The sequence below is a fragment of the Vidua chalybeata genome, chromosome 14 (genome assembly GCF_026979565.1).
Source record: "Vidua chalybeata isolate OUT-0048 chromosome 14, bVidCha1 merged haplotype, whole genome shotgun sequence".
NCBI lineage: Eukaryota > Metazoa > Chordata > Aves > Passeriformes > Viduidae > Vidua > Vidua chalybeata.
The window spans coordinates 10,068,427-10,095,992 of NC_071543.1; the positions used below are offsets into that span (position 1 = coordinate 10,068,427).

Below are 27,566 nucleotides of genomic sequence, written 5' to 3' on the forward strand. Positions count from 1 at the left end.
AATAACGCTTACAATGGAAACCGTGATCAGATTAGCAATATTTAAAATAAAATTAAAAAAAAAAAAAAACTAAAACCCGTGTAATACAAGTTGATGACACCTAGGAATTCTAGATACAATCTGTGGGTACATGAGACAGGCTTACAAAAATAAATCATGTTCTGTAGCTTGAATTCACATTTCAGAATAGTTTTGCACCTTCTGTCAAGTTCAGGGGAAATTAAAAAAAAAAAAAAAAAGACTGCATTGTAGGGAACACTTTAAAATAGCATCCTGAATGCCCAGTCATACAACCATGTTCACGGTTTCAATTACAGCTACAGGTGCTGCTGATGGTCTTTAATGTTAATCTGATAGTGTCTGGAAAATGTAGAAGAATTGTGTATTTAAAAAAACCCCACCAAAGTAAGCTTTTAAAATTATCTATATTGTTATAAAACGACACTTAGGAATAGAGCTGCATCCATTTGTGCCTTTCCCATACAAAGCCAGTCTCATACAGCTGCCAGACAGACAACCTTTCCATAAAAATAAACTACAACATTTTGCCTGTACACAGAATTCCAGTAATGTGTCTTCTGCTTGAGATACAATAGGGATAACTGATATTAAAACTGCAGTCCAAAACTTCACAAGATTATAGCAGTTTACTGCAGGAGCCAGCAGGAACACGAGGCAGCTCCACTCAGCTGTGCATGAAATACATGTACAGCACGTGTATTTCGTTCTATTCCAAAAGCACTGTAGTTCACACTTGAGCTCACAGCTGAGAGGTTTCAGTGTGCTTACCTAACGTGAAGCAAACATGACATGGTTTTTAAGGTGTGGTTTTGAAGGAATGAGTGTGCAAGCGCTGACAATACCGTGGCAGATTTCAGCCCATTCCCAAAGCTGACTCAGGCCTTGGAAGCCCAGATCCATAATGCTTCTGGCTGTCCTGACTCACACGACAGAATTTGCTTTTTTCTGCTTCTGACAAAACATGGAAGCACTCTAGAGACCAGACTCCAGGTGCAGCAGCACATTACAAACCCCTGGTCACAGAGCCTGCCTAAGAGGATTTCGCACTCTCCGGTTCAATTTCCTCCCTCGCGGTTGTTTCATTCAGCTGTTTGCTCAGCCCTGTCTTAGCAAAGCTGTTGCCTCTTCGGAGAAGGGGACAGGGACGTTTGTTTTCTAAGGTTTGATTCCCACCCCTGAGCCCAGATCATTTCTCTGAGCTGTTCCAGTACAGCTGCAGGAGCACTGAAGTCAGCACAGCTGAAGGTGCTGAGCTCTGCCGTGAGGCCAGGAAAGTTTCTGCTCTGCTCCAGTGACCAGAAGACTGGAATTTCTTAAGTCAACTGAGCATTGTGAGGATTCCTCACCTTTAAGGGGGTCAAACTGGCTCTCTGAAGAGCCTAACCTCCTGCATTTTCCTCATGAAGAGATTGTGCTTCTGGGACTGAGCCTTCCAGTTGGTACAACAGGGAAGATGATGAAAAGCAGTTCCAGAGTGGGCTTCTACCATCAGTTCAGACTTTGGGAAAAAACAAAAAGACCATCCTGAAGTTTCTGTATAGTTTTAGCATACTAGCATCGTTTTCAATACAATGAAAAAATGTAAAAGAAAAACAAGTACTCTTTAAGCATCATAAAGAAAAAGAGATATTTTAAATTCTGACATGTCTAGAAATTATTTATATCTAATAGAAAAGAAGTTCTGTGAAAAACTAGGAGAAAGTATTTCACAGGACTATGTCATCTTTTTCAAAAAAGCTACTCTTTAGGCGCTTCAAATTCCACCATTTCTGATATTGAGCCAAATTTAGAGAGGATTTAACAAAGACTTTACAGGCACTGTTCTCCAAAGAGAACTTCATGATCAGTCACACAGGAAACTGAGCAAGGAGAGGGCAGATACCAATTCTGTGTCTGAATTAATGGCCAGAGGTTCACCACGAGAGAAGATCAGAATAAACTCAAGCTGCCAGATGGCTGATTCATTTTCCCAGGCAGGAGATTCATGCTCATGCTGCTTCCTTTTCTTTTCATGCCTCTTCCTTTTCTTTCTTCTGCAGAATAGGAAGCCCCTCTGCAGTTCCATTTCTTCATTTGTATTATTAAAAAACCCCAAATAAAACAAGCAATCAAAAACAAACAACAAAAACCCAAAATAACAAACAACAACAAACACCATCAACACACCACCATCCACAATAATTTCTTTATTTAAAGACTGTTTGTTTGGTTTTTTTTGAGAATTGGAAAAAGAAACCAGAATTTGTATACTGGATTTGTCCCAAGGTGAGGTGGTAGCTTTGATGGCCTATATTGAATAAGCCATGACCATACTTTTGTCTGTTGAGGTGGGTACAGAGGGAAAAAGCAGTCTTCCCAGTCAAATTTTTTTTTCCCAGATTTTTGAATCTGGCTTAGTCACTCCAGAGAAATCTGTTCTAAATCCTTTTGAAGATGAGCTATTACATAAGAAACAAAAATAAAGACCGAAAAATGGGTTACTTTCCCATAATTTGCAGGAGATTGCACATCACTCCTTAGGTCTTTCCCTGCTCTGTGAATAATTTCTTCCTTTTTCCATTTATGTAAGTCTCCCTTGTGTGCCCCTATTTCTCGCCAGGTCTTTCCAGTACACCCAACTCATGTCTGAATTTTCTTTGATTCAGTAAGTTTCTGCCTGCTCCTTCACAGAAGGAGCACAGAATCTCAGTTTGTCCTGTACCACTACAAAGGAAGGAAGTTTTAACTCCCCTTCATCATCATCTCTAAAAATGAGCAGAATCCCAGTAAGTTGCAGATGCCTTCCTGGTAACTGCATTATGAGCAGCAGCTTTACTCAGCCCCCTGTGCCACTTGTTACCCGAAGCCCTGAGCTCCCCTGTTTGAGTGAGGTACTCTTTCTATGTTTCATTCTTTGAGCTAAAAATCCCTTAGCCAGATTCTAAAGTTCCCTGTCAGCAAACTGCTGTAAAGGCCACAGCATTTTTTGGTAGGAAATAATGAAAAGCCCTTCTCCTGGCTGCCGTCAGGACAAGTCCTTTCACTTGAGGCATCACCTCACCATAGGTACAGGACCAAGTGTTACCAATCAGGCCACCTCTCTTGGATTTAGGACACAATGTGCTCCAGTTGACAGATGTAGGGAAGTTTTTGAAGAAACAGGCAAGACATTATTTGTGTTCTGTATCTAAGTCCAGGCAGAGGGACCATGAATCAAGGTCCATTTTATGAGTCAGGTACTGTGACAGCATCAGTGAAAAAGTCTGAGGAGGAAGCACAGGAACCAGAGAAACATGTTTCAAACTGGGTAAGCCAGGTAAGTGGCAGGGCCCCCTTAAAGGCAGCAAAGAACAGAGTGTGTGACAGAAAAAGGGCTGGGGTAGGGAGCTGCCAAGAACTGAAATAAAGTCAAGCAGGCCAAACAGCACAACTGATGCTGGGAATCAGCTTTAGCTGAGAAACAGCTAAAACCCAGTGAAACTATCATACTCTGGATGTGTAGGGCACCTAACCCATCAGGAACACAAAGCAGTTCTCAGCTGGTCAGAGCTCACAGGGTTCCAGCCCCCCCGAGACTCTGACAAGGAGCCAGAGCTTGCCTAAAAAGGGGAGAAAGGAGGCTGGCTTGTGGTTAGGTGAAATTAGAGTGGAAGTGAGACGAAACAACATTATTCAGCTCAACCTCTGCCCAAGATCATAAAGCAAAACAATTATGAACAATGAAGTCAAATACTTTTGTGTTTAAGCTCTGAAGAAAATCCCCTATCAAATATATGGGACAGCACTCCTCTGTATGTGCAGGCAAACACAAGATTTGGATGATGTACTTGGTGTTTTCCCCACAAATTACTGAGGCTGGAACTTAGGGGCTTAAAGGGGAAGTCAAGGCAATGGGGGGTTGTTACTGACAAATAAGGTCAAGGAACAAATAACTCTTTCAGATTAACTTGTATGGATTTCTGGGGCTGACCTACCACATTCCCAAGGTCCTCTATATATGTCTGTCCCTAACACAAGTTTCCTTTTCTTTAATTTTCATCCTCAACCAACTTTAAGGTTTCTTTCAGACTGTGTTTCTCACAAATCACTCCCCTACTGCCAGTTGTGTCTGGGGCTCAAGGCCTTTTCTGCTGCCTCAACTCTGACACAGTGGGTGGTGGAAGCAAAGCAAAGTGTGATGGTGTCATTAGCTGAGATTAAAGGTTTTTGTAAATGGCACAATGCATAACAAGTAACAAGGAATGCAACCGTTTATGACATGTTGAGGAGTTGCACAGATGTCCAAAACCGTTAAGATAAAAATACTTTTTTTAGACTGTTTCTTGAGTGTGACAGTAGCAGTCCTGCAAAGTGCCAGCAGCTGTGAAGGAAGTGTTTTCCCCTCCGTAGCAAGGGCACACCTGGGATGCTCACCATAAACACCGAGCACAGCAAGTCCCACTCTCACTCCCCCAGGGAGCCCCCACTTCTCCCTTCCCCGTACCTCTGGTTCCAATTGTAGGGCCTGGCAGAAGTGAAGCTTCCAACTTGGAACATGGGTCTTCCCAAAAGGAACTTGCAATTGCCAATTAGGCCTTTAAGAAAGCAACTGTTGACAAAGTTATAAAATCCTAAATTGTGATGCAGATATCCAGTTGTTATTTTTGGTACATCTCTTTTGCAAAACACCCATGTGAAGCAAGAGTTTTCTGGTGCTTGCACCCTGCAGACAGAGCTCCCATACTGACTCCAGTAACATCACATGGGTTGGTTATGCAGGACAGGGAGGTAAAGTCAGTCCTGGACTCAGAAGCTTCTCTCTGCAACACAAGAGTTAAAAGGAAGAGATGCCTATGGCTTGACACACACTTCTGAAAAGCTTGTATTCTGAAGATTAACTGTTTGGTTTAAGTGATGACTCTCATCATACACTGCAAAATTAAGCTAAATAAGAGAAATTGTGTCAAGAGTTTTACAGCAAGATCTAACTATATAAAATCAAAAAGACATAACATGAATAGACTTAAATGCTGTCTTGGTAATCTTTGAGGGTTATAATAATTCACTCTCTAAAATTTGAAGGTAACCATAAGCATTTATACTAAACCTGGTTTTCAGCAGTTATTGTAATGATTCTTCTAGACATTTTCACACTGGGACTCTGCAAATGTGTTTTTCATTTTTTGATAATAAGCACCATTTTTCAATCTGAGAGCAAAACTAATTCCAGTATCTCTCCAATACATTTCCAGCAATTATTACTTATCAAGGAATTTATCTCGGCAAACACAATAGCTATCCAGGCTATAGAACTGTAAATTAGTAATTATCTAAAGGCAACCAAATAGTTTTTTATCAGCTTTAAATATTATATACTCACAATATAATTAATACCATTTTGTCCCAGATTTTTCTTGGGGTTTTGTTTATCCAAATAATTCATAAATTAATATATACCATATTCTTTCCTGTCCTAGGAAAAACCAACTTTCTTGGGAAGTTAGTCACAGAGCCATATTCTCTGAGTTAACACTTGTAGTTTTACTGTAATGTTGTCACTATTGCTTAATAGGAATTTGTGGTTAAGAAAAAATTGAAGATATAATCTGAATTTCAGCACAGGTTGTTTACCATCACAAGCCATTTGCCTTCTCACAGAAAGCCACATTATAATTACAGCACATTAATTGCTGTACAGCAGCATCGGTAGAGCTCTTGAAGTGACATGACACAGCGACATGACACAGTGGCATTTGCCAAGATGAGAAGGTACTTTCAACAACCTGAAGCAGTGTGGAGCCATGGCAGGAGCAGGGGGGAGGAAATATTTCCTTGATCAAGTTTTCAAGCTACTCAGTAAAACTTCATGCATGTAAACCACACAAGAAACTGGTAAGAGGGAGAGTATTCAGTCATACTTCAATTCCATGAGGAATTAAGGTGGATGTGGATAGAGACTGGCTCTTCCCATCTGACCCTATGGAGAAGGGGACCAGCACCCTTCACGAGCCACGAGGCCAATCCAGCTGCTCTGCACAAGACCAACAGGGACAAGCCTCAGTGGCAGCACTGGGAGCACCTCTCCAGCCTTCTCTGGCATCTGGCCTTGCTGACAGGAGTCAGTCATGCACAACGCAGATGGTAACAAAGAACATTGCATAACAACTCACTGTTCAAATCCTCACTGCTGCAGAAAAACACTGCAAAAGCCAGAAAAACCTCCAGCTCCTCCTTGGCTCTATGAAGAGCTGACCTTCACACATCAGGTGCTTGAACTTGCACGCCTTGTAAGGCAGATTCTATTCCAAGTAGTTCCTGAAGACCACAGCAGCAAAGGTCACTGCCCCAGGCAATGCTCCATCCTAGAGAACACCACTTCAGCTTGGTTTCACATGAACACCATATTCAAGTGCCTGCATTAACCTCCACCCAGTAATAAATCAATTCCAACCACCCATCATATTTACATTTCTGTTAATTACAATAAAAACAAACAGAAAAAGTAACTTTAAAACCCATGCTGATTAACAGTAACACTTTGAAAACTTTAACAAACTATTTGTCCTGTAGCTTCAGACTACACATAGACCTAACAAAAAAACCCACTGAAGAACTGTGGTCAAAACTAAACTAACCAGACAATGTTAAAATTAATATTTAAGTACGCTAATAGAAAAAAAAAACCCAAAAAAACCAAAAAAAAAAAACCACACAAAAAAAAACCCACCCAAACAAACAAAACCATGAAAAAACCCACCCACAAACCAACAACCAACCCCCAAACCATAATAATTTAAGAAGTTTTTATTGTATTATGAGCTTAAGATCAAGTCTCAAAACAAATTTTAAAAAAGTCCAGGCAACTCCAAGTTGTAGAGGCAGAAGCTGCTGCAATCAGCTGAGTAAGTCTGTGTGTTTCAGACCCCACGTCTCAAGGCAGTGAGAAAAAGCTCCATGCGTAACAAAAACATTGACTCTTTGGGTTCTCCTTATTTTAGCCTTCTATTTCTAAATAAGCCATGCACTTCCCGTGCTTTCTAAACAACACACTTCCAGGACCTCACTGAAAACCCTTGTAAATCTCTCATGTATCCAGACTAGCAAGCAGTTCTGCTACTACAAGTGACACTGAAGAAAGATACTATACGGAAGCCACTAGAAGAAAGTTACTGAATATGGATACTTGAACATATTGCACAGCTCCCAGGAAACTCATACAAATCAACTTCCAGGGCATCTGTGTCCTGCTGCTAACCTCCTTTTCAAAGCCTCTGTGCTTCCACTCCATTTATTTGCATCTTTCATTTCTGTATCTTTAAACACTCAGCCCAGTATTAGAGGTCATGAAATTTCTTCTGTTTCTTTAAGATACTGAAAATCAGAGTAAATTGAAAAAAAGTCTTCCTAATTCAAACTGTCAGAATTTGATGACTATGCTAATTATTTTTTCACATTTAGTCTGAATAGAACTCTGATTATAGGGTTTTTTTTAAACCCTAAACCTACAGAGTTTGTCATTTTTATTTTGACATCTCACTAAAAGGCTTTTAATCCTTTAATGTCCCTAAGTGATTACAATTTGAATTGCTATATAGCTGTATCTTTTGTAATATTAATGAAAAAGTTGCAGTAAGGGATATGTATCTAAAAATGTAAGTGTATACCTTTCAAAAGTTGACAAGCTTTTACCATGAAGCACTCATGCAACTTAGGACAATGTGTTTGCTCTCCATTGCAGTGTAGAAGGTTCTGTGTGTGACCTACTTCCCAGCTTTTCTCAGACAATTTACATACTACATTTACACCCCAAGTCACCTCCTTGCTGAGATTTGGTTTTGTAACAGTTTAAGCTAAATTTGGTCCCCCTCTTTTGCAGACAGGACTTTGAGCCGCTTGCCAGGCTCTGCAGCCTGTGAGTTGGATCCAGCCGATCCAGCCTCTCTCACATGACTCAGGTCAAGCTTAGGTAACCAACCATCTGCTTCAACAAGTCAGCACCACGCGGAGTGCAGCCTTAACTAAACAAGCTATTTCTGGCGAGATACACCAGCTCAAGGCCAACAACCCCCTTCGATTTCCCTTGACATGGGCAGAAAACCCTCCCTGCAAGGAGCAATGGGAGCTAGAACAAGGCTGTCAGGACTGCCAGGCATTATCTGTCCCGAAAACCCCCTGTATGCATGAATTATCTGAAATGTTAAACTCCTCACAAAGGCACAGAAAGGCAAAATAAAACAGAATTCTTTTGAATTTCTAGTCATCATCTATTCCCAAGACCAAATTCAACCATAAAAAATAGCAAAACTAATGTTAGATTTATAATTAACAAACTTTAATCTATACAAACAATAGATTTTATTTTCTCTCAAATTAAAATATATTCATAATCCTTAATAACACTCAGGTTAAATTAATAAATTTAATTACAAAACAAAAAGCAACAGAAAGCAGCCTTCTCATTTTTTTTTACTGTGAGAATCAAATACACTGATCAAGAAACATCTGGGTTGCACTTTATTTTAAATATTCATACCATTACACAGCACAGATTTAAAAAAATAGAAAAGGTAGATAATACATTTCTGTGTATTCAAAACTTTAATAACATTAAAAACTATGTTCTATATATTCTATATTCTAAACTTTAGTGTGTAGAACTCAAAAATATATACACAGAACATATCAGTAGTGCCACAAAATAAGGAAGTGACATAATCAAGCAGTGATCATAAAACAGCTGTACTTAAATACAAAGCTGTGATACTTTCAAAATAAGAAATGGGGGATCAGTCCAGCTAAAAATAGTTTAAATATTTTAAGGTGGCTCTCATTACAATAGTTCTTAACTTTTAAATTTAAATACTGCAAACTGACACGAACAAAAATGAAAGATTTCTAACATTGCTAGTGAATTTAAAAAAAGCATTTTCTAGGAGATAAAGTTTAATCTTCTCCTCTGAAAATATAAGTTATGAAGCAGTGCAAAGTATTAGCAGATAAATCAGTTAGGATGATGATGTGTTACAAAAAAAGAACAAACAAGAAAATTGTCAAAATGAACATCTTTTTGTGTAAGGGCCAAATTTAAAATGAGCCTCCTCTCACAAAGGGCACAGGGTATATAAAATTTCCTTAATTTCTCAAGTTCCCTTTTAATCAGTAAAATGAATGTACATTTTATATAAAGATGGATCTTTGTGAAAAACAGATGTCTAAAACCAGTCTACTGAAGACAATTTATACATCTGAACCAGAAAAATAATAGATAGAGAGACAGGAATTAAATTAAAACAGACAAAGCTACGAAGTAGCAGAAGTAACCATAAGGTTACAGCAGCAGGTTTATTTGTATTGTCTGAATGATGTCACAACCAAAGTTACAGAAAAAAGAGACTATTTTCTATCCTACATAATATTTTTAAAAATCTAAAATATCAGGTACAATATACATGTTTACAATTATATTTTTAATTAATTTGTTTACAAATTTTATATAAGGACAGGCTCTTTGTACAACTCTATTTGCACAAACATCAGTCATACAGATTCCTACCAAAGTGAAGCAAAGGAATGATCACATAAATAAAGGTTTACATTACTTGGGCTTTCCCGTATCAGGTCTATGAACTGAAGCTACAAAATATACATCTTTGCCTTTCATACATATTGATTTTTACATACAAAAAATTAACTTAAGGAAAATAATTTGTAAAGTGTTAAAATGTGTAGAGTTTGACAGCAGAAAAATCTAAGTTCTGCCATATGGTTACATTCTGGAATTAACTACATTTTTTACATTATGTTACACATTTTTAAAGTAATAAAACAGGAAACATTTGCATCCATAGTGCTGTGTATTTCACTAATACATAAAAATTTCCTGTATTTTCATAATATCTGAACGACACAGAGGGCATTCATTAAGTAATTGAGCACATTCCTTACAGGCAACTAGGTGACCACAGGGAATGAAGACAACTGACACGTCCTTAGCCATACAGATTTTACAGAGCTTTTCTTCCTGCAAACGTCTTAATTTCTCTTCAGTACTGAGGTCTAAGGAAAATAGACACATAAAAAGAAGTTAACATACTTACTACCATTGAATCTCATATTTTTTTTCTCTTTACACACAAGGACCAGGTTTTCTTCATATGATTTAAAGGTCACACCCTTAAAAAAAATCTAAGAATTAGAAGAGAGGAATCCTAGCTGCAGCATGGAATCCTTTTTTTATTTCCCCTTCTATCCCATTACATCTCCCAGGCCAATGCAAGCAGGGAGTGCATCTATCTGTATTTGTAAGAGCTTGAAATACCTATAGAATTTAAGGATATGCATATTTCAATCAGGAACCATTCTTTCCACAGACCTCTCACTGACAAAATTTCCCCAGAATTTGAGCAGAAGGTGAAAGAATGGCTCGTTGTTACTGGTTAAGTAATTTGGATTTCATTTCTTTTTCTGAGTTTTTCCAATGAGAAAATGAGGATGAGACTTCCTTCCCTGCCCCTATTTTCAAAATGCCCACACTTCAAAAAGCTTAAAATCTGTAACACAGAAAGAGTCAGTTTGGCATTGTACATGAGTTCTTTATTATTCCAATATGCCCCATTTGAAAATAACAAAATTCAGACGCCTTCCCCTGCCACTTGGGGGAAGCTCTGCACAGCCAACCACCAAAATAAGGTCCAGCTGCACTGCAAGTTCTTCTTCCCCACAATGTCCTATTAAAAATCTTATTAAAATGAGTAGGTTGGTAAGATCTCAGCTTATCATGCCAAACAGATGGTCTTTGCCCTCCCTATAAATTCAGCCATATGCTTGTCTTAGATTACAAGTCTCCTGATTTAGAGCTCCTGGGTTTGGTCTAGTTGCAGAGTGCACCACAAAGGCTTTTTGAGCATGACTTGCATGTCCCAGCAAAGCTGGAATATAAATGACTGAATAGAAACACCATTTAGATGCACACTTGCTCTTATTGGCCAAGAACAAAAATACTTCTACCCCAAGCAAAATTATGTACTGTAAAATAAAAGCCCCCCCCCACTGTACGACAGTGTGTCCCTGGGTATATTTCATTTTGCAACATCAATAGTTCATCTTATAACTATATTCTTGCAGTTACTCTTGCTTTTATTTTTAAATGTAATTGTCACAACAATTTTGGCTTTTTTTGTTAGCACGTAAAACCTTTCCCAGAAGCACAGTAGACTGACACCTCTGAGATACCAATACTATTTATTTTAGAGATGATATTTATAAATGCTGCTACACTCAAATATTTTAACACCCTCTTTGTTCAGGGGTGTGTTCACCCTGTTTTTCTGAATGTCCCAAATCAAATGTCTTTAATTTTAATTTACAATACTGTAAATTTACCATAGGTAAGACTGGGATCAGAGGGTAGAATAAACAGATAACATAAAAAAATATTTCAAAGACTAAAGAACTGATATGAAAGTACACACAGAGGTTTTGTAACTGAATAAGCTCATCTTGCTCAACTGGGATTTCATTTGGTTCTTCTTCCCTTGTATTTTCTTTATGAGCACTTAAGTCTGCTACCAGATCCTCAACAGATGTGTGACTTTCTCCAGACATCCGCAATCTCTTTTCCATGGTGTTCCTAATCTCAGACAAACTGAAACCCATGGCTATGGCACTTTGTACCAAAGGATTCTGTAAGAGATCATCTAAAACAAGAAATTAAAAACAAAACAAAAACACTTTAAGAAGGATGAATCTGATTATCTGACAGTATCGACTACAGTACTCTAAGACACATATTTGCAAAAAATATGTAATCAAAGGAGTCGTATGACTGCAGATTTGAGGGGTTTTTCTGTCTTAGCTTTCCCAGTTTCCTCTCACCTATTTATATTATAGAAATCCTCCTAGATTTGCTGTTCAAATCAACTACAAATTAAATAACCTGTTTCATATAACTACCATCACAAATTTTGTAGCTGAATGTTAAATGACATTCATTCAAAAAGTCACGATGGATAAGTAACATTACATCAATTTTAATTCAGTTCAGAGAAGGAAAAAACTCATACATGTGCTGAGAGAAACCAATAAATAATTTGAATTTATAAAACCAAAACACAGCACCACCAACAAGCAAGCAAGTCTATCCATGGTAAGACACAACACTACTTGGGGAAACCATTACTCAGTTTGTTGGACCTTCCCCTTCCTTTTACTTATCAACCTTGTTCAAACAGCAAAATTTCTAAATTTTAAAAAACAAAAACTTTTTTTTTTAAAGGTTCTCTTATTTTCACTCTCATAAATGAGCAGTATGGGAGAGATCTAAGCAGGTTTTCTATAGCCACTCTTACTATCAATAGCTCCCATTCCCTGGGATGAAGCTGCTTGACTGGCCCTCCTACTACCCCTTTGACTGTTTTGTCTTTTTATTGCTTGGTATTTGTGAAAAGCATTGCAGGAATGTGTAATACTGGAAGACATAATACACTACTTCAGCTTGCTCAGTGCTTGCCATTGGACAGACTAACTCCTCCTGCCCCATGAAGAAGGGCTGTTTCTGTTCAGTATTCTTTAACATTCATCCCATAGCACTACTAATTCAATACTTGATGCACACTCACTAGCTATAAAACTAGGTCCTGTACAAACGTCTTCCATGGTTCACAATCTTTACTTTACAATATTTACCAAATTATATTTCCTCTAAGAGAAATAAAATACACTCTTCAGTTCTTTGGAAGCAATGAAGTAATGGAAGAATATAATCCAACAATTTGCCTGTCATGCTTAATTTTAAAATGTAGTAGGGTTATTTTTAAAATTAACCATTCCTGTCACTATACATTCCAATATGGATATTGCAAAATGGGGGGAGGCTGCTTGTTTTAAACAGATACCTTTAGGAAGTATTGTCCCTTCAGCAGCTTCTGTCTAAAAATAAAATATAAATAAACAAAATTACAATTCTGGAGAAAGTAGAAGGAAATGCATGCAGTTACAAAATAAAAAAAAAATTGATCTCAAGTTATTTTAGTGACTAAAACTATTTAATCTGCTCTGAACAAAATGATCAGTATTTTGTTATAATTTTAACCTATCTCTGCAATAACCATATGTACATGATTCTTAGTCTACAAAAGCATTTGAAAACATTATTAGTTTTACATTTTAGTGACTACACACAAGTTTAACAATGTTCTACCAAAATGAAAAGAAAGCATATCTGCTATTATTTGTCATCAACCTTAGGTTCCCAGGCTATAACAAATGGCACCTGTTCAGTATCCAATATACAACGCTCACAAGGTGCCCCAGCTGTGATCCATAACCCAGGCTATGGAGAACAGGGAGATGGGTACACTCTGATTGACAGAACCAAAACATACTGCAATTCTTTCACTTTCTGCCAATGAAAGTAGCAGCAGGTGGATTAAATGATAGGCATGTAATTAAAAGGTAACTTCATACAAAAATTATGTTGATTTTTGCTATTTTAACAAAATTATTAATAAGCAAGAAACTTACGGTTGAATCCCTACATCCATCTTTTAAGTGAACATTATTTATAAATTCTATCCCCTTTTCATTGCTCACAAATCTGCACCTGAAAATAAGAAATTTTGATTTAATAGAATTGCATTAGCAGCAAAAAATTTTTACGTAACTATGGAAGCTTTGATTAATTGCCTACATCATACAGATTGCCTGCTTTTAAAATCTCTAAATGTTTAGTCAACATCTGTGATGTCACTGTAATATTTCTAAGAACATCTTAAACACTTAAGCAGTATTTATCTTTCTCACATTTTTGGTGAAAAACAAAGCTTAAGAGCTGTTGGCCATGACAGCTCATGACACAGAATTCTAAAAGTAAAGGCTCACTCAAATGAAAAACAAACATGTTAAAATGCTGGTTCTTACAGTCTTTCACAATCAAAGCAAACAGTCACTGGTGAAACAGGTGCTTTCCATGCTTGCTTTCATTATTTTCCAGCCATTCTTAACCACTGGGCAGAGCTCTTCCCTACCAGAAGATTTAGGGAATGCCATAACTCCTTGACAAGAGTTCTCCAGCTCCAGCAGTTACTTCACCTTCAGGAACAGACAGCTGCTGTGAGGCTGACACACTGCCACTGAGGCTGACATGCAGAACTTCAAAACAGATTTCAGACAACATTGGCAAGTTTCTAAAAACTACTTCTGATACTAGGTACTACTGTCTGGAATCCTTAATCCTTTCAAATTAGAGAGAACTATGTTTTATATTCCGTGCCACTAACCCACTTCTTCAGGTTCGTTTGCTCTGTGGCAGCTGTTTAGTAATTTTGTATCTTGATATAAGTTACAAACTTTTACATATTCCAAGTTATTAAAACGACCATTACAATGTAGCATTTGGAAAACAATAAAAACCCTCAGATACATATTGACAAAACTACACAATTTTTCTTACTGGGAAAGCAAGCATCATTTAAATCCAGACATGGACATCTTCCCTTTAATAACGCTATAAATAAGACAAAATTGTTTGCATGAATATAAACAGTGTTAAGCCATAATCAACTTTCTCAAGCCTTTTTTAGTATGCTGTCATTAAAATGCAATATACCAGACACACACCAAGAAAGCACTAAGGGATACCTTACCCAGGAAACCATTTGGCATGTTGATCCCAAGGGTCTTCATTTTCCTTCCATTCTTGCAATCCTCCACCACAGTGGAAACACACAACGTGATCACCATTACCTGAGGAAACCACACAAGAATAAAGTTGCAAACTTTGTGCAAGCATAATACTAAGTTTTCAACTAAAATGTTACATTAAGAAATATTTCTTTTACTGATTTACAATTTCAATTGAAAATAACTCCATTTTAACAGAGGACAACACACGTGATTTGAAACAAATGTTCACGGGAGAACTGAGCTTAAAGAAACACAAAATAAGAGAAGCAAGTTTCCTGAATTTTATTTTAGTAAGTAATTATACAGATAAAAAAAACAAAAGCTGAAAATAATCTGTTATCATGGAGCTCAATCCAATGGTAAACAAGGCCTGAAGATGTCTGGCACAAAGAATAAGAGATGCTTACATGGCTTTGTGGTCCTCCATTTCCCATTAAGACCAACAGGCCCTAACCAGCAATAGCAAAACCAGCTGAGAACTGCATCCTCTCTGTCCTAGCACTGTGCCTACTGTGATCCAAGACTGCCCCAGAAACTGCTTAAATATAGTTTTTATTGGAATGGGAGGAGATATGGATAGTGTTTCCACAAAGAGTTAAATTCTTCTCAGGCCACAGGGAACAGTTTTCACATAAGTCACCTGAAGAGCCCTCAGTCTGATAAGCTGGTGCTCAGTTAGTGCAACTCTACCATACAGACCTTTTAGTACTTTAATGAACCCAAGAAGAAATCAATAAAATAGTTCTAGTGGGTACAAATATTGCCCACTTATAATCTATAGGTTACAGGAATATAGCAAAGATTTTATTTATGGCCACAAGTAAAATAAACAGAATCATACTATAAAGTTCTGAGACGTACTAAGAGAGAAGTCAAGTAAGATGAGAGCAAGAAATTATCCCAGATAATCTCTTTTTCCTTGTGACCAAGTAAGAGCAACCCTTTGCACTTGTACAATATCCCTCAGTGTGGAATGTCAAAGGGCTTTAATGGTACTGTGCAATTCCATCTAATTGAGAAACCAATGCACAGAGATGGTGTCTTATCCAAATCAAACACTACATGTCTAAGAGTAAAAGCTCTTCCACTACTGTCTTCATAAAGTAGGCAGTAGTGGTATTTGCTGGTTTTGGGTGTCCACATGCCATGATAATGCAAACTCATGTTAACTAAGTACAATAGCACACAATCTGTATTGTCTTGTTCACAGGCTTTTGTACAGGCCACAGGCCCATTCCTTACACCTAAGGTCTGGAGGACAGCACTTCATTTCTTAAAAATTATTAACTCAGATAATTGTCATTGGAAAGATGTATTATAAAGGTTTTAACAGGAAAAAAAAACTTGGTTGTTTTACTGCTAAGAATAAATTTAGGATCAAGCCTATGCTTTGCTAGTAAACAGACATGATACAATGTATGCAATTTTACATAAGAACTGTAGAAAGTAGATTACAGAGTAAAGAGATTCTGGCAAATTGTTCCATATAAAATTTTTAAAAATTGGGGTTTTTTTCCATAACAAGACACTTTCTCATGTACAATTTCTTTGTAAAAGGTATTAGTCATTTCAAGGTCTGGCTTACCTATACTATAGAACCCAGCTTCTGCAAGTTGCTCCTTGTCAACAGGATATATCCAAGATAAAAATGTTTGTAAACGTTTTCCATATTTTGCCATAGAGGGATTCCTTGGGTGCTGTGCATTGTTCAGACCACTTATGCCAAGCTCAGAAGGAATAGATTCACTTGAAACATTTCCTACATCCCGGCCCAGGACAAAAAAGCATTTGGGAAAATGCCTCTTGTGTTCTGACCAAGCTCTGTCACTGGGTTCCCAGTTCTTCAATTTTCCACCACAACAAAAACATGCCACTTGGTCACCAACACCTGTATAATAAAATCCAGCATTAGCTAATTCCTGTGGTGTCAATTGGCCATTGAAGGGCCAGTTGTGAAAAGACTTTAACCTCGTTTCTTCACTGCACATTGCAGGGTTTTTAGGATACAAACTATCTGACATATCCACAACCCGCCTAGTTCTCAAAAGGTAATCTGCCTCCACATCAGGGTCATCCAGAGCACATGGGAGGGCTGAATTGCTGGTACCATTTTCAGTTCTGTTCTGGTAGTTCTGGGCAACAGGATCCATGTCACTTTCCAGAAAAGCAGATTCATTAATAAACTTGCAGTTGGGGGCAAGCTGTTTGTGTCTCTCAACTGCAGAATCCCCAGGCACCCATCCTTCAATAGTTGTATGGCAACTGAAGCACTTCACTTTGTCACCTTCTCCAGTATAAACAAAGCCAGCTTGTGCTAGAGCCAACACGGAAACGGGACAGCCCTGTGGAAATCCAGCAAAAGTTCCCCGTCGGTCACACTCCTGCGCCCATTCCTGGGCACCGTCAGTGTCTGCAGAGGCACAAGCTTCCGAGCTCTGTGGGACATTGCACGTCATCGCTTCACAGGCAGGGCTCCCCTTTAGATTTCCTAAACAAAGAACATATGTTTTAATTTCCCAGACAGAAGGATAGATCATACCCATATACACCCCTGGAAGCTGGCTAAATTCAACTACCATCCTTTATGTATTAAAATAACTCCTCCTCTTCTCCCCCATTTCACCCTTGCCTGCATTACCTGCCACATAGAGGCAAACACCAAGGTATTAAAACCAAAATAATAAAAAATTTGTAAAGAAAAGCAGAAAGATCAAGATGTCTTAGAAACCTGTAAACATTTTCCTGGAGAACACACAGGTTTATAGCTTTAAAAGCATGCTCTATTTCTTAACAAAGATTGCAAGAATGAAATCAACAAAATATTTTAATAATTAAAGTTCTGGCCAAAACCCTGCCAAAAGGCTTCTGAACCTGAAATACAAAGTTACTAATTTTAAAATACGGATCTGAGCCAGACCACAGTTGCAAGATTTTAGAGCTCAATTCTCAAACACAACTATATATTATCCTCATAATGAAGGCCATGACCTCCATGCTCATTACAGGTGGGCAGCAACTGGTAAAACCATCATCAAAAAGAAAAAAGCTTTTTTACTTGTCTTGTATTGTAAAGACACACCTCGATTTATATTTTAGCAAAATATCTTATGAAATAAACATCAGATATTGCACTGGGGCATTTTACCAAAGTGTTGGGCATTGCTTTTAAGATCAGTGTTTTGGGACTACCCAGCACTAGTGTTCATGTCCAGCATACTGCTTCCACTTTTCCACACCCTGCCTACACCATCTACAAAAATTCCTGTACCTCTGCCATCACCCCAGTTTTTCCTCCGTTCCCTACCTGAAGGAATGTCATTCTTCTTAGCACTTGTCACACATTCCTACCCCTGCCTGTATTTTTCCAGGGTGAGTACCAACTATCAGTTCTGCCTCATGTCCCTTCTGTGCCAGAAGGCTGCTAAGAGCAGTCAAACAAGCCCCACCTTTGCTGCTGATGGAACAAAGCAACTTGGCTACAGCAGGTCCTGTGCAAGAAGCACAAATTGACAGAGCCATCACCTTCATCCCAACACGGATGAAGTCAAAGCACAGTAAACATTAATCTCTTGTCCAGACAAGTGCAGGGATACTATTAACTTAAAAAGTCTTGGCTATTGCTGATACACATCTTAAAGTGATAAATTAGATTATGAGACTGCCCAAATAAACTTCTTAGCTCAAAGCAGTAATAGTTTAGTAATTAGCAAAAAGAGAGGTATGTAAGGAAGATCAGAGTATGTACTTAATTGAACAACTGAACAAGTATGTACTTAACTGTTCTTCTTCTCCATTTTCTATAAGAATCCTGAAATATACCTATTTCCAGTCTGTATAAGATAGGCCAGCACACAAAAATATAGCTTCCTCAAGACCTGCATTAATATTGATTTTACATTCTCTAATGTCAATGCAATGATTACTTCTATAACATCAGATTTAGCTTCTACAAAACCTTTTTTAGGGTTCAAAAAGGGGAGGGGGAAATTAAAATGCCTATGTATTGCAGGATTGCTGCACCCTCTGCCAAGATGACAAAGATAATTAGGCAATGAGCAGGTGAAGAAAACGTGATGTCAGACACCTGGCATGGGTGCTTCATGTAATCATGCATACAAGACCTCTGAGCACCAGCCTTAATTCCTTCTGTCTGTCAGTTCATGACTAATGTAATAACACTACAAATTATACTGTGGCTTTCTGTTTTAGCTTAGCAAATTCAAAAATAGCATCTGAATAAATTGCATTGACTGACCTACAAATCTGACCTACATGCTTGTTTCGACTTTGAAGGGCAAAGAAACCCAAACCAGTAATTATATTTAGTAATATGAAAGTTGACATAAAACATGTATTTTTATATAAATATATATATATTGAAAACAATTGGTTTTTTATAATGAAATCTTAAAAGCTCTTATGTTTATTGCTCATGTTTATTTCCTTATAAAACCTTGCTTTAAGGCCTCTAGAACTGTTCCTGTAAAGATCTCAAGTGACCTTAAGCATCTGTCACTACTACACTGCATCCATTAAAGAATTGGTATTACTCAAAACCAGTTAGCTGCACAGTAATTTTCTTATCTGCATGCCTGAAAGACTTTCTACAAGAACACACACAAAGCCTACCTCACATTCTTCAAAGACTCCTTCTCACACTGTCCATTGAAAAAACCAAAACAAATGTATATGGCTTTTGCTATATGAATAGCAGTGTACCTCTATTTCTATTGCATTTATATAGAAATGAGTTCAGATACAGTGATAAAAAATAGTTCCTGCTTAAATTTTTTACATTTTAATTTTTTGTTTTATGAACATTAGTTTTTTCTACAATGCCATGAACACTTCAAAAATCCTTCTGTTAACATGGTGAATAAAAAAGAAATTATGCCCTCTCCATGGTGATAATGAAAATATTTGCCACATTTGGATTCTCTGGAGTCAATCCTCACAATCAAAACAGTATGAAAAGCACATACCAAGACAGCAATAAATACTGACACAGAAGGTACAATCACAGCAGATCAATTCTTTAATATGAACTAGCTTTTTCAAATTATATCAACCACATAATTTAATCATGATCACTTGGAGCAGAAAGGTTCAACTATCATTCTAAAAGCCTCATCTAACTACTGCAATGACAGAAGCAGGGCCAGTCCCTCCCAGGTAAAGGCAAGGTTTAACAATGCTCCAGCCACACCATGAAGCCCTTTCCTTACAACAGCCCCTCAAAACATGGCTGGTTTACATTTCACTACAGTTTTATCCATGAGAAACATCTTTATCAAGCATTGAGGGAAACTCCTTGCATGTGTAAGTACTATTTTATATACAGCATTAGTACTACTTTAAATAAAGTATCATGTTCAATTATTCCTTTTTCAAGCAACTGTTAAAAGCAACTACTCAAAGTGTAAAATTACAGCTAGCTTATGAAGACTGCTTCTGCACATGTTTTTTAGCAGTTGCCTAACTCCAGTTAGTTGGAATAATGATCTAGAACAATATCTGGCATCATAACAGCACTCAGGCAAATATTAACTGTTACAGAATAATGGGTGAGGATAAATTTTTGAATCATTTACAGCAAAGAAACATAAATTCACAAAAATCTGCCACCTAAGATGGGCACACAAGACTTTACAATATGTAACAGTAGCCAACATGAGGTCAGAGTATACTCAAAGTATACTGAAATTAATGAAGCCATTTTGCATAGGTTTTAATTAACCACATGTGAATTAAAGGCAAAAGCTCCAGAAATGTTAAAGAACATCTTCACTTATAAAACCCAGATATTTTAACTATTATTGAAGCATTATATATATTTTTATACAGTGAGTAAACACAGTCTATTTTAGCCTGAAAGGCTTCCAGAAGCTAAGCCAAGTTTAATCCTGCTTTTGAACATCTGAAGGCTATTTGCCACAAGACACCACCCTCTTTCAACCTGAATGACCAATTTATATAGCCTACTGATTATGTTTCAGAAGAAAAAGTAGAGACAAAAATATATAGCAAAAATGTTAACTTATTCAAAATGCAAAATTTTACATTGTGGTTCGCAAAACAAACATGTTTAATTCAGCTTTAAAAATATTAACAGGTATTGATTTTATGCAAAAATACAACATGATCATATTACCTAGATTTGAAAAGTTCAAAGGAAAAGTACAAAACTCACTTTTCCCTTTCAAGTATATTTTACTAGATGTGATTATTTCCATCCTTAACCCCAAACTGGATTGGGACTATAAGGAGTTATTTTTAACTCTTTTACATGACTAGCATGGCAGTAACCTCCAAGTCAGAAATCTACTTGCACAGCCTCATGATCCTGACCAAAGGGTGCTAGTGTTTATTGTTGACTGAATTTTGAAATGTGAGTAGTGCCCCAAGTAAATATCAAACAGAACATACTGTACCAGCTGACACACAGACTATGCATATGTCACTTCAATGAACTTCAGTTTCTGCTTGCTCAGCTGCAATTAGATCAAGGAAGGTGCATGCTGCTAACTAAAAACCTACTTATAAAGATTAAAAGGACCACAAACATGATCTATTTAAACAGTGTTTTCAAATTTCAGCATATTTATATCTAATTATCAATAGCCACTTTTAAAAAAAGTTCTGTTTAGATCTTTTTGATTTATTTTAGAAAGAGGGTATGTATCTACAGAATGCCTCCAGATTCAGTGCCAAAGCTTACATAACCCTATCAGCTCAGCTTTATTTGTCTGTTCTTCCAACAGGTCCTACTTAGCCTCACATCAGGGTTTGTCATCACAGGAAGTCAGTCAGTTGCTCAAGGTTATAGCAGGCTATTACATCCTCCTAATTTTTAACTTAACTCACAAAGACTTTCATGCTCTCCCTGTCTTCAAAATGGACATAACCAGGCCAACAGAAACATACCATTTTGAGAACTATTTTCTTCATGAAGAAGTCATATGGGTATGGAATAGAGAAATAAACAAACAAACAAACAAAAAAAAAAAAAAAAAAAAAAAAAAAAGAAGAAAAAAAGATGGCTTCATGGCTGCTAAGGGCAGAGAAAGAAAATCCTTTTTGAGAATTTCCAAGTTAAATGTCATCAGAACTTTAGCTGTATGTATGAGAAGGAAGGACTAAATACCAGCTTCTATAGGAAAAACTGGCATGCTGTAGCCCAAGTAAGATACTGCTCTTGTGGCTAAGAAACAAAAAAAAACCCCACTGAGTCAACAGGGGTTATTAAAAATAACAGCCAGTAGTAAAAAATGCCTATCAAAATCTGCAGTGCCCTGAGATGCACTATCTTTCCTGATGAGCTGAGCTTCAGCTTTTAGTGCTACCTCCTTCTTTCACAAATAATTTAAACTTCTAGTTGAAGAAAAAGATGGAAAAAGAGGGCGTTTTTCATCAGGAAGATATTATGATAAGAAACTTCAGCTACAGCAACATGAGTCATGCCACAGCAAAACTGCTGAATCTTCTGTACTCAGGCAAAGCTGGAAGAGCACCGGACCGGCACCTCCTGCCTGAGGCACTGGCGAGGGCGCTCCCACAGCGGCCACGCCGCGCTCCCGGCTCGCAGTCACTGAGCCGCAGGCTGAGAGAGAACAGCAGCCCGGTACCTTCTGCGTCCGGCAGGAATGCTTCGCTCTTAAAGAATGGGAACCATCTGCATATACACATACATATAGATCCATATAGAAACTGTGTGTACTTATCCACACACATCCCTCATCATCTTGAAAACTTGGAAATTTCTCTTGGATTATCCTTTATATTTTAGTTTTAGCTTTGTCAGAAAATGGGGATGACTTGGGAACTAATTCTAATATTTTACCAAAAAAAAAAAATGAAAGTTGCTCCTGTTGAGAATACTCTGCTTGCCTTTTAAGTTAATAAGAAACTCTCCAAATCGTTGAAGGAGAAGGACCATGCAAGACATGTGCAGCTTCATTTTACACGACAGGAGCAACAATCAATTCAAGCCTTGCAGCATGCCTTCTTCATCTTAACAGCCTTTCAGTCTTCACACATAGCTATATTTTTCACGTTTAAAAATCTTGTGGTTTCTTGAGCCTGCCTTTAAATCATCATGTTCAGAATATTTTGGATTAGAACTCTGTAAAAAAGACCCCATGCTATGAAAAATAAAAAGCAGCAAAGGACTGTACACTGTTAAACAAAACAATACAAAAGGTACTTACAACAGTTTTCCCTAAGGAATTAGTATCCAATCAGACCAAGCATAGCAATGGATTAATCAAAGCAGATACTGATTTCATTGCTGTTTTCCACCAATCTTTAGAACAAATTCCAATATTTACATTCCTGTTGGTAGGAAAAAAAAAAAAAAAAAAGAGGTTGGAAACCTCTTTTACATAACCTTCAGCATTGTTTATGAAGCCACAACTTCAAAGCTATGACCAAAAAAAAAACATTTAAAAATTCTCTCCCTTGGCTAAGAAATCCAAATTAAAATATAATCTAAAGCTGAAAGAGTCTGAGGTCAGGGAAACTCTGAAATGTAGATAGATGTTTTACTAAAACTAGTAAGGGACATAAATTGGGCATACTCCTTAACATCCAAAGACAACAAAACAAAATCCTGGAATTAAAAACTAGAGGGCAGCAAAAAGGAGAAAGAATGCAAAGCAGACAATTAATCCCATGATCCAGACTTCTCTCTCCTAGGAAATTCCATATCTGATTATAAACTGGATTTCTGGAACTCTTCATCTCCCTGCAGCTGTACCACCCACCTTGGGAGGACAGTAACGGAGAGAAGTCCTATCACAGGTACACACAGCTTGAAATGAAATCCATTTTCATACTTCTAAAATTGAGATATGAACACATATTTCCTTACTTCTCTGATAACAAATGCAAGTCTGTTTTGTATCAGTGGGAGCAGTCAAAAAAACCCACAACCAGCCATCCTCATCAGCATTCTTTCACTTTTGCTGCTGACTGCAAAGGACAAGGTCAGAGGAGATGCAGAACAATCATTAACTTATTCCTTTGCCCTTCTTGGCCAGTGCTGTAGGTGCCAAGCTTTTCACAACAAGAAGTAGTTGGGATTCTTTAAGGACCTCAAAGAAAACTGCAAACCAGTCAAGTAGATAGCAAAAGGAAGCAGTTAAGAAAATTAAAAAGATCCAAATAAAAGGTTAACCAGCCAATCCATCACACATAACCTTGCTTTCTTAGAGACAATACTTCACTGTTGTCTTCTCTGTTACGTGGTGATTTACTTAAGGATAAAGTAGTTAAATAAATCCGTATCCTACTGCTCTTTGTCCAGGTATTAGATCAAAAAAAAGGTATTTGGCAAAAAGGTAAAAGAGGTTTTTTTCATGCAGTTGGTTGCTTTTCCTTCAAAATTGGTCTACTGTAAGATCTTGTAGTTTCTATATATTCATTTAGGAAACTAAATTCTCCCAGTTAGCTACATGAAGTATTTGCATTAAAATTGCAATTTAAGACTGTAGCAGTAAAGTGATAATGAAAGTAGTGCTGCAAATACAGATTAAAAACAGTGCAAAAATGACCCAAATCAAAATGCATACTTACACCCATTTACAGGGCTTTCAGCAGTAAGACAGATGCATCAGACAAGTAGTACAGAAGCAGAAATACACTTACTGTTAGAGAGAAATATATAAGCATACGATCATAGACACTGTGCAAAAGAGAAGTGCTTCAACTTAAATTACCACTGAAAAAATTACTTTGAGTGAACTTGTCCCTATAGAATTCTTAATAACTGCTGTAATCGAACAAAACTGCATTTCTATTAACAAGAAGCAGTTCTAAACAGTGATGGGCCTAATAAAAAATAAAATAATAAAAGAGTGGGCAAGGAGAGATAATATTCAAATACGTCAAAAGAACCACAGAGACCACAGAAGCGCTTATTAGCATAGAAAATTTTTCATCCACTTTCGCAAAGAGCAGCATGGAAGGTTCGAGCCGGGGCACGGCTCGGGACAGGCTCCGCGCTCCGCCGGGGCAGCCCCGGCCCGGCCCGGCCCGGCCGCTCCCGCAGGCGGCGGCGCGCCCGTCCCCATGGCAACGCCTCAGCGGCCGGGGGCAGCGGCGGCCGCAGCGGCCCTCGGCATGGCCGGCACCGCCGCGGGGGCGGGGGCAGAGCCCAGGGACCGAGCCCCGCGCTGCACGCGGAGAGCCCCGCCGAGCCGCCCGGAGCAGCCAGAGCCCCCGGCGCGGGCAGCCGGGGAGCCCGGCCCGCCTCCGAGACCTGCCACCGCCCCGGTCCCGCCGCTGCCGCGGGCACTCACCGGGCGCATCCCGTCTCGTCCGGTCCTCGGCGCCGGAGCCGCTCTCGGCACCGCTCTCCGAGAAGATGGCGGCTCCCGGCAGGCCCAGCGCCGCCCGGGAACGAGCAGCGCCCCCTGGCGGCGCGGTGGGGGCGCGGCGGGCGGGCTCCCGCCGGCGGAGGGCGGCGCGTGGCGGCAGCGGGAGGAAACGCAGAACGGCGCCGCGGCCCCTCAGGAGCGCTCCTCGTGCCCCTCAGCCCCTTCGGTCCCCACTGCCCCCCTTCTCATCCCCCTCAGCCCCTTCGGTCCCCACTGCCCCCCTTCTCAGCCCCTTCGGTCCCCACTGCCCCCCTTCTCAGCCCCCCCAGCCCCTTCGGTCCCCACTGCCCCCCTTCTCATCCCCCTCAGCCGCCACACTCTCTCAGTCTCCTCGGCCCTCTGGGCCCCACTCTTCAGCTCCTTCCGTTCCTCCGTCCGTTCGCGGCTTCACTTCCCGCCGCTCCCGGCTCCGTGCCTGCCTCGCCTCTCCTCCGTCAGCACCTCCAGCAGCCCCTTCATGTCACACCATCTTCTCCAGACGGTTTAATGTTTGGAAAATGCTCATCCCAACGCTCTCCTTGCTCTCACCTCTTGTCCCCGCAGAATTACAGCTTGTTACGATTTAAATCTGTTAAACCATAATTTTTTTGATACTTGAATTTTCCAAATCAGACTATTTTCTTTGGTAGCTGTAGCCAAAAATCATCTAATCATTCTCACGGCTAAGACTAAGATGGTCCTGAACATGAAAATACTGCTTTAGCCTTTTTCTCTTTTTTAAAATCTCAGGCGACCTCGTTGCTGACCCAGCACATTTAACGTAGCCAGGGTACTTGGTCGTATGTTGGGGATCTGCTTCCTGCTATCCTAGGGACAACTCAGCTACTTGGAATAATGTTCTCAAACTTTTTTGGTTTTCCCCTTGTGCATGTCATCAGTAGCAACTCACTGTTTTCAGATCATTTATCTCCAAAGACTTGTGGCAGATAGTGTGGACAATTTCAGGAGAAGCAGTGTAATTATACAATATATTAGAATGATTCCAGGGCTTTTACACTGAAAGCCCTTTTGAATAAGGATTGCTTCTCACTTTGTTGTCCAGCACCTATTGAGACCACAGTTTGATTCAAAGCTCATAGTTATTACAAGTAACTATAGTATAAGGTAAGTAATGGAATAGTAACAAACTCATTTTGATTGATTAGAAAAAACATATAATGGTTATTCAGTAATCAACAACAATACTCAATAACTTAGGATGCAATTCTACATACCACTTGCTCTTTGTTCAGAAAAGAATGACCTGCAATCTAGAACACAGTATTTAGTGATGCAGCACAGCGGTGATGCTGAGCCTATAAGAAATAAACAGCTCTACTGCAGTACTGAGTCACATCCATCTAAACTTGTTCCACATGAGTCCAAAGCCAAGATTATTTATTTAAGAATCTTTGGCACAATAAGAGGTTTGCACCTTAACATTGCAATGTGAACATGAATATTTAATATCCTAAGTCCTTGTCATACCACATTATTAATACATTCATTAGTAGTGATTTTCACAAAGGCCTTTGCTCTATTGAGGTTTGATATTTGTCCAAATGAAGCACATTGTTTTCAGAGGTCACAAAGTGGTTTAGCAAAGACCCACTTTCAGGTTTTGATGTCTAAATCAAGAACTATGATAAAAATTTAAATCGAAAAGCTCTCACCCCTGCAGGAGCTTGGATTAGATTGCCTCCTGAAAACACTTCCATCAAAAAATATGAGATAAAATAACTGAAAAAGTCAGATCATACCAAAAGTACAGTCTCTTTGAAATTTTCTTTGCACAATCATGTTAAAAATTTCAATCAGTTTCAACCTGTTTGAGTCAGATAAACATAAACTGGACTTAGCACACAGTTCTTTGACACAAACTGTTTAGTCAACAATGGGTCAAGAGTCACTGAGGTTCATACGGGAAACTGTGTTTGTTGACATAATCCCTAAGAAATTAATGTAATTTATTTCCTACTCATCTTATTGACTTATCAATGGGACTATTAGTACCAAATTAATGAATGGAGTGAGAAAAACCTATGCAATTCAGAGATGGGATTTCAGAGGTGCAGCAAAGAAGAAAATAAAATACTGAAAAATCACAAAATGGTGACTTAACAAGAAATATTTTCTCATGAATGTGACAATAGAAAATTGAATAACTAATAAGTAACAGATGTCTGAAATCTGCCTTTCCCCTTGAATTATATCCAGTGCTTTCAGTACCATTGGAAGAAGAGATTCAGTCATTTGATAGGAAAGCCATGCATTTGTATGCTGGTCCACAGAAAATCAAATCTAATTCTCTCTTCCAAAATAGTATGACACTCTTTATCCACAGCATTTACTATTACAGCACATTCTTTCTTTCTTTTTGTTGCAAGCAGGTGATAAACGTCATTCTTGTTACATTTTCATGAAGGCAGTGGAGGAGTCTGAAGGGAAGTTTGAGAAAAATAGAGGCATAATTATAGTACAGAAACAGGAAAAGCTGAAAAAACCTGATGAGTCTTTTCAACTTCAGCAATGAAAACTTATGCAGGACAA

General features: G+C 38.5%; 1 protein-coding gene across 10 annotated transcripts; it reads right to left on the reverse strand.

Annotated features, from left to right (window-relative positions):
- Nucleotides 1-8,289: 8,289 nt before the first annotated feature.
- Nucleotides 8,290-25,572, reverse strand: XIAP (X-linked inhibitor of apoptosis). 10 transcript variants are annotated; one of them, XM_053955864.1, is made up of 9 exons: nt 24,960-25,029; nt 22,869-22,992; nt 16,769-17,149; nt 16,247-16,549; nt 14,622-14,721; nt 13,501-13,579; nt 12,873-12,906; nt 11,451-11,675; nt 8,290-10,035 (listed from the first exon to the last, which is right to left on the reverse strand). In XM_053955864.1, the coding sequence occupies exons 3-9, from the start codon at nt 17,115-17,117 to the stop codon at nt 9,842-9,844; spliced, it is 1,284 nt and encodes a 427-aa protein (XP_053811839.1). In that variant the 5' UTR covers nt 17,118-17,149; nt 22,869-22,992; nt 24,960-25,029; the 3' UTR covers nt 8,290-9,841. The 10 variants fall into 10 exon arrangements, with proteins under 10 accessions (XP_053811839.1, XP_053811837.1, XP_053811833.1 ...); XM_053955862.1 differs by having other exon boundaries at nt 16,247-17,149; nt 22,872-22,992; XM_053955858.1 differs by having other exon boundaries at nt 16,247-17,149.
- Nucleotides 25,573-27,566: the final 1,994 nt, after the last annotated feature.

Excerpts from the sequence above, each read along its gene's own strand:
- XIAP (XM_053955857.1), bottom strand. The coding sequence starts at position 17,198 with ATGATCTATCCTTCTGTCTGGGAAATTAAAACATATGTTCTTTGTTTA. Across the intron at positions 13,580-14,621 it reads CATGCCAAATGGTTTCCTGG|GTGCAGATTTGTGAGCAATG; the intron begins GTAAGGTATCCC and ends TCTTATTTTCAG. Across the intron at positions 12,907-13,500 it reads ATGGATGTAGGGATTCAACC|ACAGAAGCTGCTGAAGGGAC; the intron begins GTAAGTTTCTTG and ends TTTTATTTTTAG.